At 46.2% G+C, this 18,545-nt stretch overlaps 1 protein-coding gene across 2 annotated transcripts in view; it reads right to left on the bottom strand.

Annotated features, from left to right (window-relative positions):
• LOC105908181 (cysteine-rich motor neuron 1 protein-like) overlaps positions 1–18,545 on the bottom strand; it is an 82,322-nt gene that overhangs the window by 4,592 nt on the left and 59,185 nt on the right. For both annotated transcript variants that reach the window (XM_031580098.2, XM_031580097.2), the window contains 8 exons: positions 13,521–13,724; positions 10,922–11,050; positions 10,344–10,497; positions 7,266–7,387; positions 5,450–5,692; positions 3,688–3,903; positions 2,179–2,400; positions 190–327 (listed from right to left, as the gene is read on the bottom strand). In XM_031580098.2, coding sequence (XP_031435958.1) covers positions 190–327; positions 2,179–2,400; positions 3,688–3,903; positions 5,450–5,692; positions 7,266–7,387; positions 10,344–10,497; positions 10,922–11,050; positions 13,521–13,724 — 1,428 coding nt within the window. The remainder of the gene's footprint in view (positions 1–189; positions 328–2,178; positions 2,401–3,687; positions 3,904–5,449; positions 5,693–7,265; positions 7,388–10,343; positions 10,498–10,921; positions 11,051–13,520; positions 13,725–18,545) is intronic.

Below are 18,545 nucleotides of genomic sequence, written 5' to 3'. Positions count from 1 at the left end.
AGTTAGCTCATTTGTCAAACTGTCAACGTTTCTTTCACCCATGTCACAATTCTCACAATAGACGACAGAGAAAGAGAGGGAGAGGGCACAAATTGAATCGATTGACCTCTATTAGAGTGTGGCAGTTCATTCAAGTCAAGTCAAATAAAATATGAGAGATATAGTCCAGGGCTCGGCTATTTGTCCTACCTGTTGATGCAATAATGGGAGGCACTGTTGCTGTGGTGATCCATGCCACGCTGCTTTGGGTGGTGGTGGGGGTGGTGGTGGTCTGAGGCTTGGTTGTCGTGGTTGAGAGAAGCATTGGCACTGAGGTGGTTGTAACCTCTATAAAAACAACAACATGGAAAAACACATCAGATTGTGCACGCACGAGACATCAATTCAAACAGAGCGCTATTAATCAGCGCTAGCTAATGTTGATATCGTGCTTCCGGTGCTTTCTATTGTGAGAATGTTAGGTAGAAAGTGGAAAAAAGGCGAAGGTTGTTTAGCAACAAGCGCCAGTGCCAAAACAAAATGAAGATGAAACGACCACAAATCACAGGGAAACAATGCGGGACTGTGCTGGGTTCCCCTCACAGGAAAAGACCACGGAGGGGCTTGCCTTCCTGTACCCCCTCCAGAAAAGAGAGAGAGAGAGAGAGAGAGCAAAAAGTAATTGGTTAGTGGGAGAAAGAAAGAGAAGAGTAGAGGGACAGCTGAGGGAAGGAAATAAATGAATTGAAAGAAGCAACAGTAGCAGAAATAACGGAGAGAGAGACAGAAGAGTGACGGAAAAAGACAGAACAGAGTGTAGAGTCTGATGAAAGATTATGACTGATGGTGCACTTGGCAACACTAAGTGGGCAACATTATTTAGCAATGCTTAAAAAAACACATTTCCCAGAATCGATGACTCTTTGTCATTGGCAAGCATCCATAACTGATTGTAGTTTTCATTCTGGCAACTTTGACCAATGCTGACTCTCTTACCAACAGCTATATTAGGAGTATAAGAGTAGAGGGAGAGATTGAAGAGGCTTGAGAGAGAAAGATGCAGTCAGATTGGCCAGGCCAGAAATCATGATCGAGGAAACGTGTTGGAATTCTGGGGGAGCAGAGAAATGCCTTCCTTGCATCAAGAGCCCTGTGGCATGTGGAAAGTTGCTGTGAGCGAGGGAGAGTGTGTGTTTTGACCACCTAGTGCCATGAAGACTGGTATCCCCTGAGCACACACACACACACACACCTGCACATGCATGTCTTTGTTTTGTTTTTCACCTGACAAATCATCGTTTATTTAAACTCCGTACTCCTTCTGCGAGGGTGTGTTAGAAAAGAGTAGGAGGCCTTCAGAATGCACAAGCCCCACCTTTGCACAGCTGCAGTGGTCCTGTTCGCTGCATCCCTGTCCAGCAAAACAGCTAAAGCCCATAGACAAGGTAGGGGTAGATTACGTGTCTTTAGGTTGACTCAACACACACAGCTTGAGAGTGTAATGTGTGGAGATGGTGCTTGTGATTTTAATCTGATTTAATCTTAAAGAGAGGATAAGATCCCAGAGAAGAAAGGCATTCTATACAAAGTCCTTTGATGGCGGCCAAGAGAGTCTGACAGGTCTTAAGACTTTCAAAGTGGCCTTTCCTCTCAATTTCAACAGTATAGGCCTCTGCAGGAACAGTTCAAGGACCCTGAATGTCCTCGTAAGCCCATGTGCCCATAAGGCTCTTAGGCAAGGGTGTGGACAGATGTGTTTCTTTGGTGTGGTGTGGTGTGGTGTGGGCTGGCACCTGGGAAAAATAAATCGAATTGCCCTAAACAGCAAACGCAGGCCCTGCTGCCACCTGGACAGACGTGATTTCATCATGCCTGCATGTGCGTGAACAGCCCTGGCACCTGAGTGGAAACGTGTGCCCATGCTGGCAGCACAGGTAGCAGGGACAAAGGGAGGTGGGTGAAGTAGGCTCTGGAAACACGTGGCCGTCTGTTTGACATGTCTCTATTGAAGTAAGTTAGGAGTTACACTTTTGAGAGTGATAATTTTCCCTTACAATTTACGTCACTCTATTGAAATAAGTTAGGAGTTACACTATTGAGAGTGTGATTATTTTCCCTTACACTTTATGTCAGTCTATTATCCTGCACCCAAAGACATTGTTTCTAAACACTGGGTTTGAGCACTGCATTGGCACTCACCCAGGCAGTGTGGACAGCACTGGCCCTTGCGGAGGACGGGCACACGACAGTTGGCAGGCGGGCAGCGCTGGGAGAAGCACTGGATGCTGCCGTTCCTGCAGGTGCAGCTGGTGCACGCATTGGCCTTCCAGGAGTCGCCGGCCAATAGCACGTCTCCGTCGCTGGAGATGCAGTAATCCTGTTGGCTGCCGTTGACTGGGAGGAGGGGCTTGAGCTTGTCCTCTGTGTTGGAGGGGTCAAAAGGGGACGTAGTAGGGGGAAAGAGGGAGTCCAGGAGGAAAGGAGAAGAGAAACAGGTTTTACTTTTTGACCTGGCTCCCCCACAATCTGGAGCTGTATAACATCCTAATCCACTGTACTTATTAGAAGGCAGGATACATTTGGAGATAAAGGTGGTTTAAAATTAGACACTCGAACATAAACTGATGACCCCTGGGGCCCACTGTACAACCCCCCCATACACACACACTCTCACCCACACCTACCTACAAATCTAACTCCAGACATCAACCCCCCCCCCCCCCCAAAACCCGAGCTAGTTCCTGCTCTGAACCAACAGGCACAGCCTCAGTGTTTGGGGCTGTGCCTGCCATACAGTTAAATGCCTGTACTGTACACACAGACGTCGGAGAGCGCTGCCGTTTCAAACGCATGTTATTCCCACATTCCTCCCAGCCAGAGCCGGGGCATATTTCAAAGGGGCTGCCGCCTGTTGACAGTCTGTACTTTCTGCAGGGCAGAGATGAGGCCAGATGATAAGAGAACCACGTCTCAGAGGAGAGCGACACAGGAGGCTCTCGCAGACAGTCATGCATTTCTGATTTGGAATGGAGTGGAGGGGTGGAATTGGGTCGGAGGGGTTCGAAGAAGAGGGTTGAGGGGTGGCAAGGACCCATCTGTCCCTTGAAGATTGGGGGGTTTATGGGGTGCGGGGTTGTGGGTTCGGCTGGGAGATATGCATGAAAAGTCAGGGACTTGGGCCACATGTGTTTTCCTGCCTGAGGGCACCCATGTTAAAGCCTGCCAGCCGGTTTGGGCCGCTCTCTTTATTGGTCTGGGTCAGACATAAAAGTGGCTCGTGGAGGTTTTGACGTGCACCCAGGGTCGATTCCCCTCAGAAACACATGCTAATAAAAACAGGGCCCCCCTCTCTCTCTCTATGCTGCTTAGGGCCCAGACCCATCACGCAGCCACCTTCCAGGCGTGTACAGCAGGTTTTATACCCAGAAACCCTCTCAGACAAACTTAACTTACATGCAGTCAGTTTCAGCGTTTTCTGGTCTTAAGGGAAAATTACCCCTGACACTGCCAATATGAATTTAACATAATGGGAGAGGAAATAGCTAGTAAGTGGACTGGAAAATAAAATAATGAAAAGCGATATAGTAAGATTAGTGTGTCTGGTGTGTGTCTGGTTTGTGTGTGTGTGTGTGTGTGTGTGTGTGTGTGTGTGTGTGTGTGTGTGTGTGTGTGTGTGTGTGTGTGTGTGTGTGTGTGTGTTTTGCTGACCTGGGCAGACGTGGCAGCAGGTGTCCTTGTTCCTGGTGGGTGACTGGCACAGTGCCGGGGGACAGACTTCGGTGTCGCACAGCACCCGGCCCTTCCTGCAGGTGCAGCGCGTACACTCGTCCAGATTCCACGTTTCCCCCTCCACATAGAGTTCCCCTCCAGGAGCGCGGCACACCACCAGGTCCATGCCCTCCACCTGCCCACTGCCTGACTCATCTGGGGGCAAAGCCAGAGGCGCTTTACGTTACCAGTGCTCCAAACTAGTTAATGTGCATTCAACTAGTCTTCAACATCACCTGACTGCTGTACACGGCATGAAGACGTAAGAGGAAAAAAAGTCTAGACATAACCTGTGGATCCGTTTCTATATCGACTACACATGCCTTGATGCTCACTGTTGTACAGGGTATAATTGTAGATTGAGTTCTGTATGGACTATACATGACCAGACACTCAGTGAGGGGCATAACCTATGAGTCCAGTTCTTTACAGTGTATGATATGTATCCATGTATCCATGTATGAATGTCTGTAATATGCGAAAGGATAGCAGAGTTTGACAAGAGATATAAATGTATATAGGGGACAGAGAGAGGTGGAGAATTTCTTCCTGCTTTTAGTGAGAGAGACTGAGAAATACTGTTCACTAACTAACTTATCCATCCATGAAGGGTCTTCAAAAAGCTTTTTTTTTCTATCTTTCTCTTTTTCCCTCTCAGTTTCCACGCATGACAAAATGTATTCATCCATACAGACCATTCAAAAAACAAACATGCAACAAAAAATGATGTAACAAATCCTTTGATGAAAAAAGTATTTACACAAGCTCTTCTTTCTTTCTTTCTTTCTCTGCCCCCCTCCCTCTCTGTCTTTCTGTCTGTCTGTCTGTCTGTCTGTCTCTGTCTGTTCTTACTGTCACCCATACAGCATACTGCATTCTGGCTCCCAGTGTAACCTGTGTGTGTGTGTGTGTTAGGAATTAGTTGTTTGCCTCCTGGTGTGTCCCGATGTTGTAGACATTCCTTTGTCCTTTAGTACGTTTTAACAGCTCACCAGCCCACCTATCAAACCCGACCAGACTTTTCCAAACTGTGTGTGTGTGTGGACAACGTGTGTATTCTGCATGATACAGTATGTTTTTCCTCTCATAAAACCAAGCATTCTTCAGACCTCTGAACTAACCAGATCTATAACAGTGTTTTACGCTCAAGCTATGAAGTCTCACACAAACCAAGTGTGATGTTCAGGTCTTCTCAGGACTATGCACTGTACTCATCTGTACAGATCTTCTTAGGCACTAACAAGATACTACTTAGGTACTCATAGATTTAATACTGTTTACTAATTAGAGTGACCCTTAAGCTGAATGTTAGATTGTTAACACTTTACATGAACCCTCATAAGGCAACATAAACATGTCTAAGTTGGCATGACAGTTAGTGTCCAGTAACATAACTATTTAATGTTGTTATTGTCTGTGAAAATGTTTGCTCTTACAGCTAACAGTATGTGAAATGACGACTCTAAAATGCTAAGCTTATGCCACTTACAACTAGAGGTTACATAGCATTGTTCACTGGACACTGAAGGTCATGATTACTAATGAGAGGATATTTTATTTGCCATAGCATGTTTATGTCATGATTATGTCAGACATATGACCGAGGGTTCAAGTGAAGTGTTCAATATTACAGAATGTATAGCGTTTGGCAAAGTGTAGAGAACATCTGGTCTTTTCTGAGAGAGCGGCTGTGGTATTGCACCTTCACAGCTGGGACAGCACTGGTTCGGCCGGACAACGGGACTGGAACAGGTGGGGGCGGGGCAGGAGATAAGGACGCACATCTCCCGGCCAGCGTGGCAGTAGCAGTCGCGGCATCCGTCGTGCCAGCTCGCGCCCTCCTCGTAGCGGCGCCCGTTTGCCGTGAGACAGTAGCTGGGTAGGGGCAGTGGCACATAGGTGGAGGTCGTGGTGGTAATGGAGGTAGTGGGTACACGGGAGCTCTCTGAGGAAGTTGGAGAACAAAATACACTACTTACAGTGGGGCAATGGAAAAGGAATTGCCCCCCACATGCACAACACAGTAAACATCGTTTTTTTTCCCCTTCTTTTTCTTTTTCTTCTTCTTCCAGCCAAAGGATTTAGCAGTAAATCTCAGCGAGGGTCCTTCTTCAAAACAAAGCCATTAAAATGTACGCTGCATACACTACAAACTCAATTATTTCTCTCGCTGCAAATTGCATTTCTGGGCTGACAAAGGGTGTTGTCCCCGCCAACTTCTACTGTTTTCCAAACCCACTCAGCACAAATATATGGTCTTCCTCTTAAAGTCACCTTATTTCCACAGCAATTTATAACTACTCCACAACTGAGGAAACATTAAATGATTTCCTTCTTATTTCTGGCAGCGAGGCCAAAAACCAGGCCTATATTTTTCTGCTGGGGAGATTGGTCTTAATGTATATAAACCCTTTGGTGCCTATAACAGGACCACAGACTGTGTTAAACTCCATGTGACTGGTTGGACACCTACTATGAAAAGGTTGCGTCAATGAAATGCACTGTACTAGATTCCCCTGCCAGGGCAGATGTTTATGTCTCGTTTTCCCACAACACACTTTTGTATATTTATATAAGACATTTAAAAAAAAAAAAACACCTCCCATCATCTTAAATATTTTAGCAGTTTGCCAAGTAACTGACCCAAAGTTTCAAAATAACGCTGACCGTTCTAGAATAGAAGCCTGTACGTTTGCGTGGGGCCTTGTTTGTGTGTGTGTGTGTGTTTATGTATGCATCTGTGTTTGTGATTGGATGACTTTGTCCCAGAATAACGTCTTGCTTAGTAAGGGGCCAAAAATATGTTCCAAGATACATTATTTAAACTATTAATGAAAAAAATAAAGAAAATAAACATCAAATGTGACTGGCACTGTGAAAATAAACTGCCCACAAACTTTCCTGAACTTTTCTGTGGTGTTTTTCACGAGGCATACAAACATGCGCGCCCCTGAGAAAAGCGCCGAATGAAAACAAGCAGACACAGCTCCAATTTATTACAGACCTTCCAAAGAGGACCTGGGAGGTCACAGAAAATCAACTTAGCTCAGACTGGCAACATTGTTATTGGGAAGTAAAATGGAGAGAAAGGCAAACAGATCGAACTGTTTACGTGTCCTGATATCGGGAAGGTTATCTTCTCTACCTCGGTGCCTTGACTGGCATCACTGCCTGAAGCATACGCCAAGCTCGTTATTGTTTCCAGTGTTGCTGCAGAAAACAGCGGAACACACGTTCTGAGACATCATGTTTCCAGAGGGATTAGTATTGTTGGCGGAAAGGTGAGCCATTAACCTATCAGCATGTCTGTGTAACTACACATGATTTTTTTAGGCAATGTAGTTGGATTCTGTTCGTTCACCTTCATCACTGACCCCAGTATTTTGTATTTTGTAAACTCCTGCCCTCAGGTCAAATTGTTAATTTAAGACCAACAAAGCACACCACAGAAATCCATCACCAGTGTGGCAGTGGAGTATGCAGACATTGCAGGATTAGGTAAATGAGAGAGGCCGTACCTTTGCACAGACACATGCTGCACCCTTTCCTGTTCTGCTGGTAGCCTTCGCTGCAGTGCTTGTCACAGGTGAAGGGGGGACACTTAACACAGCGACACATCTCGCAACCATGCTTGTTTCTCCTGTAGAAGGAAAGATTGAAGAAAAAGCACAAATCATAGCATTAGTCATCACCCCACTCCTTGGAAAGGTAAGACTTTCACAGACCTCTGTAGCTAAAGTCATTCAGAGACACATGAGCAAATCTAGGAAAGGATGTCTGGCTGGTTCTTAGAGTCTTCCAGGGGTTGAGCATGAAGCCAGATGCTGTAGCTCTGGCATAATGGACACATGGTTCTGTTTTCCCCTCCTCTTAGTGCATGAGCTGCCTTTGAAAAGCCCAGATAAAAGGAGACACCCTCCAATATGTGAGATTCCCATGGTGCTGTATCCCCTCTGGCCCACATGGCCAACCCGGGCCAGGGGACCCCAAGAATGAGCCGACCCCTGGAATGAGCCGTCATGCATAACCCTGGGTTCGTCCAGACCTTACGTCTTATTGACTGTGTCTCGAGCAAACTCGGAACAATCAGTGAGGGCTACTTTTCCACTGTGCAGTGGTCAGCACAGACTCACGGAGGTTATTTAATCACTCGACTAAACCCCCGTTAAATCTCCGACCTTAGCCAGAGCGGGCAAAAATCAACGCGAGTGCAACTATGCTATGTGTCAAGCGCGTACAATTGCACCGGCCGTAAGTGCCTCAAATGAGTACCAGCAGGTGATTAACGGGTGCTGCAAGTCCTGGTTCTTGTTAAGTATGAGCTCATCGTTGATTTGTAAATAATCGCATGGCCAGGCAGCTGGAGGGGCTTTTCAGGGAGTAATCTCCCAATTTAGTGCGTGCGCCAGCGAGATGTTCAATTCGGTTATTTGCTGAAAAGAACATGGGGGACAACAAAAACAACATGTCACGGGCCCTGGGAAAAGCTGTGGTGGTGAACCAGACCCTGAGAGGCCGAGCCGTCCGACACAGGGGTGGAGAAGTGATGGACTGGTGTTGAGGAAACTCGTCTGAGCCTGTGCTATTTGCTTACTGTCTGGTCAAGATCTGGGTGCACTTGCTCGGTCTATTCTCAGCCCACAATCTCTTGTTCACTCTTTCCGCTGTGCCTAAATCCAAAGAAATCACTCCGAGGTGACTTTGAAGTGCCTCAATCGCCAGCATCCACGACCCGAAAAGTGTAATGTACGACATAAATCTCCACAGTTGAAAATGGCAAATGGAACTGAAGATCTCTTTCCTACACCACATTTCTCTAATTATAGCTATAACTGGAGGACGAATGAAATCAATCAACTATGAGACCCTATTACATGATTCATAAACTACATTAGACTCTGGTAATGATCCAATTACTCTCTGTCCCTCGTGAATAAAATAACCCCTGTAACTTCCCTGCCCGGGGCAGTAGACTGAATGAAAAAGAGGGATGCCAGTCTCATTCAGTTAGGTGTGTATGTGTGGAGGGGGATTCACGAACTCGCGAGGACTTATGTTGCTTGCACAGCCACAGAGACGGCGTGTCCTGTGCCCTTGGAGCGAAGACTTTTGTTGAAAAGGTGGCCTGTGGAATTTGACTTGGGGACTACTGCTGGCTCGGCACAAAATTCCAGCGGTCCCAGAGCCCACTGCTATGTCCCGCGGGCTTCTGTGATGTTTTAGGGCCATTGAGGAAGGGAAACGCACTAAGACCTCTCCTTTTGTGTGCAGGGGCCGAAGCGTTCGACTGTGCCAAATGTCAATAACAACAGCCCTGGGGGGCAACTAGCACACGTTCACAGCGCTCTGTTTGTACTTTTCCCTACCCCTTGGTTCATTTTCTCTTCTGGCCTGCTGCCGATGAGAGTAAGGAAGTACAAGACAGAAAGAGTACAGAGCTGTTAGTTTTTTTTACACAAGCATACTGGTGTGATTTGGTCTTCGAGGTACTCTCTACAGAAACACAATTTAGGCCCCCTTCATAATTATACAAAACAACGGACCAAACAAACAAAACTGTGGCATTCCAAATCTCCCTTTCTCTCCCTCGATCCCCTCTCAACCGTCTTTTCGTGGGCCATGAAAAACAAGAGCCAGCTTTTCTCTCCCTCTCCCTCCTTCTCTCTCTGGAAAGAAGCGGGGAGTGATGCCCTTTGGCTCACCAGAGGCTCCTGCCTTAAACTGGGGCTTTAGTGTATGAGGGCTGAAGCCAGGGCTTCCTGCCTCTGCTCTGTGACCCCCTCGGGGCCATCCTTTGCTGGGGCTTCCTGCGTGGACTGATCAGCCCTCCATCCCCAAGGGCCAGCTCCGGAGGTACCGAGGGAACGTGGTTCAAATACCAGAGAAATCTCGCTCCACACACACACATACACACACACACACACACAGACACACACTCAAATGCGTTCCCACACACACACACACACACACACACCTCATAAAGGCTGCTTTTGTTGCCGATGCACGTTTGATCGTTGTTTTGAAATGGAGAGACACTTTATGAAATGAAAGCAAGAGGGAGGAGAGGGGACTGGTGGGGTTGGGATGAAGGATGAGAGGGAGAGGGAGATGGATAGAGCGATGGAGAGAAAAGAGGACGGGTAGAGAGAGCGAAAGAAAGAGAGCAAAGAAAGCTTCCAGATGTTTGATTGAGTTAAAGGGGATTAGGAGAGGGACGGAGGCCAGACTTGGACCTGAGACGGTCACTCCACAGTGGGGATTAGGGGCCTCTGCTTCAGCCCTGTTTGATCCAGGCTCACTGGGTGGAGGTGGAAGGGATGGGGATTGGTGCCCCTGGGTCATCTGAGTATGAGCCAGGTCTCAGGTCTCTACTTCTCTTTTCTACTCTACTCACTTCTACTCTACTTCTCTCTCTCTCTGTCTGTTTCTCTCTATCTCTCTCTCTCTCTCTCTCTCTCTCTCTCTCTCTCTCTCTCTGTCTCTGTCTCTCTCTGTCTCTCTCTCTCTGTTCAGGGCTCGATTGCTCTCCGGCTCGTCTCCCTCACCACAGAAAAAAAAGGCAGAGCACAAAGCGCACATAAGGAGTATGGACTTACACATATCCGTAAGGGCAGGTCTTGCTGCAGGTGAGTGGGCGACACCTGGGCACAGGTGGGCTGCACTCGCACACCTCGCAGCCAAAGTCGTCCTTCTCATATCCCATGGGGCACTCCAGCGAGCAGTAGCTGGCCAAGTCAGGACAGGAGTCATCTGAAACAGCAGACATTTTAACCTCACTCAGATATCATATAGCCCCATAATACAGTGTGTATGGTATATACAACAATAGTACGCTACGCTAATAGTCGTACACTACAATTTCCCTTTGGGGATCAATAAAGCACTCTGTCTGTCTGTCTGTCTGTCTGTCTGTCTGTCTGTCTGTCTGTCTGTCTCTAAATCTACAACTGAAGGACTGAACAGATGAAAGCAACCTATTCAGGGACTGTACTGTAGGTCAGATCTGGGCCAGTGGCCTTCCAAAGTTCAAGCTGCTATCCTGGTTGCTATGACCATGCTAACTAACTAACAGAAAGAGTATTCAAAATTGCAGTCTTTATCATTTAGTGATGGTTGTTGCACAGCAATGCTTTAAGTAAATGCGCTGCTGGTCTATGTTTTGAGGTTCACTCACTGCTGAGACACTGGCACAGTAGACATCCATTCTTGTCTTGCTGGAACCCATAGGGACAATCCATGCCGGAGAGCGTGCAGTTCTCCAGTGGTGGACACAGAAGAGGGCTCACCGTCTCATACGAAGGCTCTGGAAGAAGAGAAAAGGCAGGGTGACTACAAGTCAGCGATCATCTCATTCATCATTACAGGCTTACTTGCAGCTAGATGCTGCCTTTTGCAGTGGAAAGCATGCGCAAGCACGCCCTGCTGGGAGAAGTGTGCGTTTCTGACAGCGGGGAGTCATCTGACTCACTTCCACACCACACTGCCACTTCCATTCCTGTGTTATGGCGGCCATTAGTGAACCGCATCGTTGGGGGAAATCCGCCTCTCACCGCCCAGTGAGGGTGGTCCGCTCTGCCCGCTCAAGTGGGCTGCAGCACGGCAGGGGTTTTTGTTTAAACCTCGGCGCATAATTGGCCAATTAAGGAAAAGTGATTGGCTTGAGAACACTTTCATCAGGGGTTTGCAGCGACTGAATCAGTGAATGCCTGCCGACCCTGCGGGCGCAGGAGCGCTCTCCGGAGCGGTTCTGGGGTAAACACAAGGAGTGATTACTTTCCCTGGGAGCCTCCTTTCTCTGGCAGCTCTGACGGATGAGAGTGTCCTCTTGTTGTTCAAACAATCCGTCGCAGGACGGGAGCCCACCGCGGACATAAAACTTCTTCAGAGCCACGTTTTCGGGATGTTTGGAGCTAATGAGGAAGGAAAGGGGAAGAGTGGAGTCTCTCAAGGAGGTGTGGATGTCATGGAAGCGCGGGGGGGCGGGGGGGGGGGGGGGGGGGGGGGGGGGGGGGCGTTTGGACTGCACCCGCCCCCCTGCCTCCATCAGCCTCTCTAATCCTTCAAGCCAGTCCACGGGAGGTACAGAATGGGCTCTGCCTAATCGTGCCCCTTGAAAAATAATATACCCTCAATTAAGAAGCACTGTAAGCACACGACCCCTCACCAGGTGGGTCCCATTTCGGGAAGGACTGAGGCCGTAAAAACAGAACAAAGCTTCCGTGGGCAAAAGAATGCAGGCCGGCCTCCTCTTAACGAGCAGCGCCGGCGCTCAAGGATCACTGGTGCGCTAATGAGCTCTATACGCCCAACACTCACGGTGGCTACTGCAGAGCAGCACATGCACGGGTCACTGGGATCGCAACGACGGAGCTGGATATTACAGTATGCTTGGTGGCTCAGATCATTTGAACCAGTAGAACTCGACTCGATACATTGTGCCAAGGCAGAGTAAAACCAAGCACATAAAGGTTGTGTGTATAAATGAAACAACAGACTTTAGCCCCGATAGCTCAAAAGGGATTTTGAGTTAGGCTTAGCTACTCATACCTAACATCTGTATGTCATTCAGAAAGATGTTGCTATTTGTTAATATGATCATGAAAAAGTACCTCTGCTACAGTGAGAGTAAAGAGGTATATGTATGCTATGTGCTTAGTGCTGTTAGTATTGGTCTTGATAGTATAACTTGGTCAGCTCAATCACATACAACACACCAACAGAGAGTACAACAATGTAATGCTACTTATGGTAACTGTAGTCTATCGACAGACAGCCAGAATATGGCACGCTTGACTTCTCTATGTTACTACCACCCAGGCCCTGAACGGCAGGAATGCACGGATGGACAGAGGCCCACACATGCTATCATCAGAGGCCGTATGATGAGGCTTTTTTTTTTTAAAAGAACATTATCAGAGCACGCAAGCCTGGTCTACTGGGGCATGACCAATGTCCTCACATTCCAGGGCTGATGATGCTGTGTTCTTCCCGTAAGGTCCTGAGGTCCCGTGCCTGTGCCACACAGCAAGAGGAATCTCTCCCCACAAGAAGGGAACCTTGAGCTCGTTTCCCGTCGCTCACGTCTTTGTTTGAATACTTGGAATAGTTTGAACAGCTTAATGATGAGGTGTTGAGTTCCCCTCGGTCATAGACTGTGTGTGTGAGTGTGTGTGTGTGTGTGTGTGTGTGCGTGTGTGTGTGTGTGAGAGAAAGAGAAGGGTAGGGGAGTAGAATTAACTTCCTGTGTAGGGGAGACTTCAGGAATGTTTTAAGAATGAGTGTTTACACGTTGGTGTTTCTCCCATGCTCTCATCCCAGAGTGTGTGTGGGTGTGTGCTTTACTGTGTCTCTGTTTGTGTAAACGTCATTTATGGTGTAGACTCTACACTGTAGAGTATGGACTTTTGGGAATGGCAATGTGCATTGCTTCGCTGAACAGGACCAAAAGAGTGTGTTGTGAGTTTGTGTATGTCATGCGATAACAATGTGTTTAAAGCCTTGAGTGTATATACATTGGGACAAATAAGTCCATTCCACACATGTGCTATAAGTGCCCATACACATATCCTCCTCAACATGAAACTGTATTACTAATGTATTAATATCCTTTCACAAGTAATAATAAAAAATGCTGTTTGTGTGTGTGTGCGTGCATGTGTGTGCGTGCCCATGTGTGTGTGTGAGTGCGCATGTGTGTCCGTGTATGTGTATTAGCGTGTGTGTGTGTGTGTGTGTGTGTGTGTGTGTGTGAGCATGCATGTGTGTGTGTGTACCTTCGCAGAAGGGGCAGCACTCTCCAGGTATCTTGACGGGGTTCTGGCAGCTCTGTTTGCAGGCCATGGCGGTGCAGTGGGGGTCCCCGTCCACACACTGACAGAAGGTGCAGTCGTCCTCCTTCCACTGCTCCTCGTGCTGACGTAGCTTATGGTTCACCCAGCAGCTGGCCTTAGTGCTGTCCCGAGACAGCAGCTCCACATCTACAGGCGGGATAGCAGGATAGAATATGCATTAAAGATAGATATGAGCAATATACATTAGAGACAGACATTAAGAATATACATTAGGGATAGATACTGAGGAAATACACCTCATTAGAGACAGATATTAAGAATATATCTATAAGACATAAGACATTTTAAACATAGGTTAGACATAGACATTAACAAAATACATTAGAGATAGACATTTAGCATGAAGGAGAAGCAAAACACAGTCCAGTGCTAGAACATTCTGGTGGCAGTGGAAAGGTCATGGGTTTATACAGTACTGTTGCTATTGCTCTATTTTCATTCTCTGAGCGAAGTAGCTGCATCCGCATGAAGAATAATTGTCCCAACGTGAGCGTTTGAAGTGCTGGACAGCTACTAAGTGAAGCCAAATGTGTAATGGGGACCTGGAAACGCGTCCTGCCATGTTGCTCTGCTGCGCCTGTACTGCACAGGGCCTGGAAATGTGTGTGTGTGTGTGTGTGTGTGTGTGTGTGTGTGTGTGTGTGTGTGTGTAATGTGTCAGTGTTTCCCATGAACGGAGCATAATTGGGGCTATTTTGTTGACAACAGAGGCAGGCTGTTATCCAGATATCACTGAGGGCTTTTGTTGGTAGGTGGTGAGCTTGTGTGTGTGTGTGTGTGTGTGTGTGTGTGTGTGTGTGTGTGTGTGTGTGTGTGTTTGTGTGTGTGTGTGTTTGTGTGTGTGTGTTCGCGTGAGTAAACCTTGGGAGTTTGAAAGTTGAAAATAGTGTGTGTATGGCAGAGAGGAGAGTGGGTGTGTGGGTATATATATGTCTGGTGTTTGTTTGGGTCTGCATTTATGGTTTCTGTATGTGTGTGAATGTATGCAACCAAATGTGTACATACATCCAAGTGTGTGGGAGTGTTGACATGTGAGTGTCTGTTGATTGTTTGGGTCTGAGAGTGCATATCCATGTGCTTGTTGTTGCGTGTGTGTTTACAAGTCTGTGAGTGTTATTGTGATATATGTCTACGTGAATGAATATCTTTTAAATTTGTGTGGGAATATCTGGTTAGCGAGTGCATGTCTCTCTTCCTCTCTTCCTCTCTGCCTCTCTCTGTCTGCCTGTGTGTGTGTGTGTGTGTGTGTGTGCTTGTGTGTGTGTGTGTGTGTGTGTGTGTGTAAGTCTCCTTGGGGTAGGATTGTTTGCCTGATTCCAGCAGAGATTTGGCTGCTGTGTCTCTTTCCATCTGGGTGCAATTACCCTCAGAATGAAGTGTCTTTACTTCTCTTTATCTTTCTCTCTTTATCTTTCTCTCTTTATCTTTCTCTCTCTCTCTCTCTCTCTTTATCTATCTATCTATCTATCTTTTTTATCCCCCTCTCCCTTGCCCCCAATGGTCCACGCTCCTTATTTTCCAGCTCTCCTTCTCAATGATCCGTTTCTCAGTACACGGCCCATTGCTCTCATGCACAGACCAAAGACACACACACAAGACACCGGAGGTTATTGTACCTCAGTGGGATTTGACTACAAATGCAGACCACTAAATCATTGTGCCCAGATGCAGTCAGACCCCAGTAGCAGCCTCCTGGTGTACATTTGATCTGTAAGGCAGTGTTTGATAAGGACACAGCACAAACTTGGCAAAGGCCAAGCAAAAATGAGTTTAGTATTAAAGGCCTGATAGTTTGATAGACAGCGACTTTTACCGTTTTTGGCAGACAGTTGTGTTATTGTTCTTTTTATGGAAATGTATTCTCACTTAGTTTTGATCTGGTTTTACAGGATTCTGTAACAGGGACCTGTTCACCTAACTGTACCTAAGGAAAACTCCGTCCATTGTCTCTCTGTTATGTAACTGTCTGTGTCAATGCTAAGACTGCTATTCTTCTTAAGGTTTATTCTTCTTCTTCTTCTTCTTCTTATTATTATTGTTGTATTATTGTTTTACCATTTTTTGACGCGAGTAGTTTTCACAACATTGACACCATTCTACAATCAAATACAGGTCCACCCTAATACCTAATATTTTGTGTTTTTGTTTACAGCTAAAGCAAGATATTCTATTTAATTTGTATATCACTGTCCTTTTGGTTTGTCATGAGCCATTAGCTGAAATAGCCACACTACATTGCAGCTGGCAAATTAATGTTAGTTCGGTAGCGTTAAGCTAACAAGCTAACGTATGCTATTTTAAAAACTAAACTGGAAAGCCGACAGTTAAGACAGTGCTCTGACAAATTATGGTTTCTAATGTTACAATGTGTTAATAACAGTTAACGTTACATTGTGGTGATTCAAGATAACAAGGTAACTCAAAAAGCACGTCACGGCAGTAACTTCACCAGTTTATAATGTTTAAAATGACAGTATACGGTACGATACTGATAACCTGAAACCATTTTTTTTTTGTAGGGCTACATTATGTGTTGTAATCTTTTGATCAAACTCAAGCTGGCTTGTTAAAATGGGCAAATTTCTCATTAACCAACACATCAATAAATCCACTGAAAACCTCGCCAATAACTCTGCAAATTACTTTTCAATTAAATATTTAAAACAACATTCAACCGCCCTCTTAAAAATGTATGTACTAGTGACAAACTGAATATGCTGTGTGGTGCTACGTTATTTGTTATGTATGACAGAAAAGTTGAAAAGCCAATACTCCTGTAAACATAAAAGCAGCTAATGATCTTAAAATATAATATGGTTAAGATATATGATATATCATTAAGATATATAAACCTATTGCAAAAAGTGTGTAGCGATAATATTATGACAGAAACATTAACGAAGCAAAGGCAGGAAATGTAATGGCAGAGTTTATGTGTGCTCACTACCACTGTTTAACTGGCACAGTTTCGCTTCCCTGCGTCTTGTTAGATGAAGTTAGGATGAAGTGTTAGCATCCAGGTAACTGCACAGGTTATGGTATCCAACGACCGACAGTTGCTGCGGTACAATCACATTCACATTTTCTTGCGGAAATGCATCTCTAGTTCTGTTTATTATTGTAGAGAGTCTAAATGTTTATTATATTACTGTTTATATTTTTATTATTTTATGTTTTATGTTGTTTTGTAGTAGTAGTATTTTGTGTATTGACCATTATATAGATATTAAATTACTTTCTATTTAAACAACAAAACGAAGGGGTCTGATATGGAGCTGCTGACAGGTCTCTCCAGTATTAAGAACTGAATGCATAAAAATGGCAGACTGCTAGTTAGCTACCAGAAACACTGGGAGCCTAATTTAGATTGTATCTAGCATTATTGCTTTAACACCCCATAATTAAAGGTGAGGGAGTCTATGTCTAACACGTAGACAATGCAGGTAGAATCCCTGGGTCCTCCAGGCACGTTGATCAGGTCGCTACGTGTCCCAAGATGCACTGCTCAGTTGCTGAGTCCCTGTGGCGAGTGTGTGAGCCAGAGGGCTGAGTGTGTGAAGATGAAAGCATTCCCGGTCGTCACGGAGAGAGTGGTGGAGAGTGAGAGCGCTCCAGGTGCGACGCAGACTCTGACCCCCAGTAACCCGCAGTTCAGACAGCCCCTTAGCCTGGCTGCTACAGATGGATTAATAAGACACACACACACACACACACATATACACAACTACCTGCACACAAATGCACATACACACACACACATACAGACACACACACTTTCCTTTTTTCAGGCCAAGTGGTGCCAGAGTCTCAGGTTGTCTGCTGACCACATGGACTTCAGCAACCAGGTGCTTTCATCTATGTGTGAGAGTCCATGTGTGGGCACTCAGATGCTAACTTACTGCATTACAGTAGATTTGAAGTGTGTGTGTGTGTGCGTCAGAGAGTGAATGTTTCTCATTCTTCTCACTACCGTTTTACCTGTGTGTATGCGTATGTGTGTGTGTGTGTGTGTGTGTGTGTGTGTGTGTGTGTGCAGGTTAAGGGGGAGGGTGTTGGCAGGAAGCGGAGGTAGGGGTGTCCTTCCACCCATCCGTGCAGCCCATGGCTGATGAAACGGACCTGCCCCCTCTGATCCGGAGGTTTATACCGTTCCACCAGAGGGTTATGGTTCTGTTATGGTTCACTCATTCGCGGGCCCTTGTGTGTGAGGCATGTTAACGACTGTGGCACACAGCTGGGTTGAAACACAAGGCCTTAAGGTGAAAGCACAGTGTATATGGCCCTAAGGGTGTGTGTGTGTGGGGGGGGGGGGGGGGGCATGTATGCAGAGCAGTTGGAGAGAAGGAGAGCAGGTCTGCTTGTATCTATGTTGACAAAACCATGGATCACAACCAAGTATATCAAATGGGAAGGCCTTGTCCATGTAGCAGTGTGTGCAGAGGGTTGAGTGTTACTGGATGTGTATCAGCATCTGAATGCACTCATTTTAACATATTACCGCACAAAACCGCACAACGTTATTGTCTGTCTGTATGTAAGCTCTTATGATGCTTCCTAATGCAGCACACAGGAAATCATGCTCTGTGCCTACACTCGACCCATTGGCAATTCGTCAAATGAGAATCCTCTAGTCTACAAGTGAGTACATGAGAGCGATGTTATCTGTGCTTCTTTATGAGCTGGTCAGTCATGCTACACTTGAATTATCTGTTTATGAATCCAGATGTCTGCATCCTGCAGTGTGCATCCTGTATTCTACAGGGGCTTTGGACTTTAACATTTAGTTTTCTGTGTAGTAGTATTCTGGAGCACCAGGAACAGAATGTTTGTATGTCTGTCTATGTGTGCGTGTGTGTGTGTGTGTGTGTGTGTGTGTGTGTGTGTGTATGTGTGTGTGTGTGAGTGTGAGACTGTATGTGCTTGTGTTTGCGTATGTGTGTTTAATGC

This window comes from Clupea harengus, chromosome 14 (genome assembly GCF_900700415.2).
Source record: "Clupea harengus chromosome 14, Ch_v2.0.2, whole genome shotgun sequence".
Taxonomy (NCBI): domain Eukaryota; kingdom Metazoa; phylum Chordata; class Actinopteri; order Clupeiformes; family Clupeidae; genus Clupea; species Clupea harengus.
The sequence above is the reverse complement of the archived record's forward strand: the minus strand, read 5'-3'. Positions and strand labels throughout refer to the sequence as shown.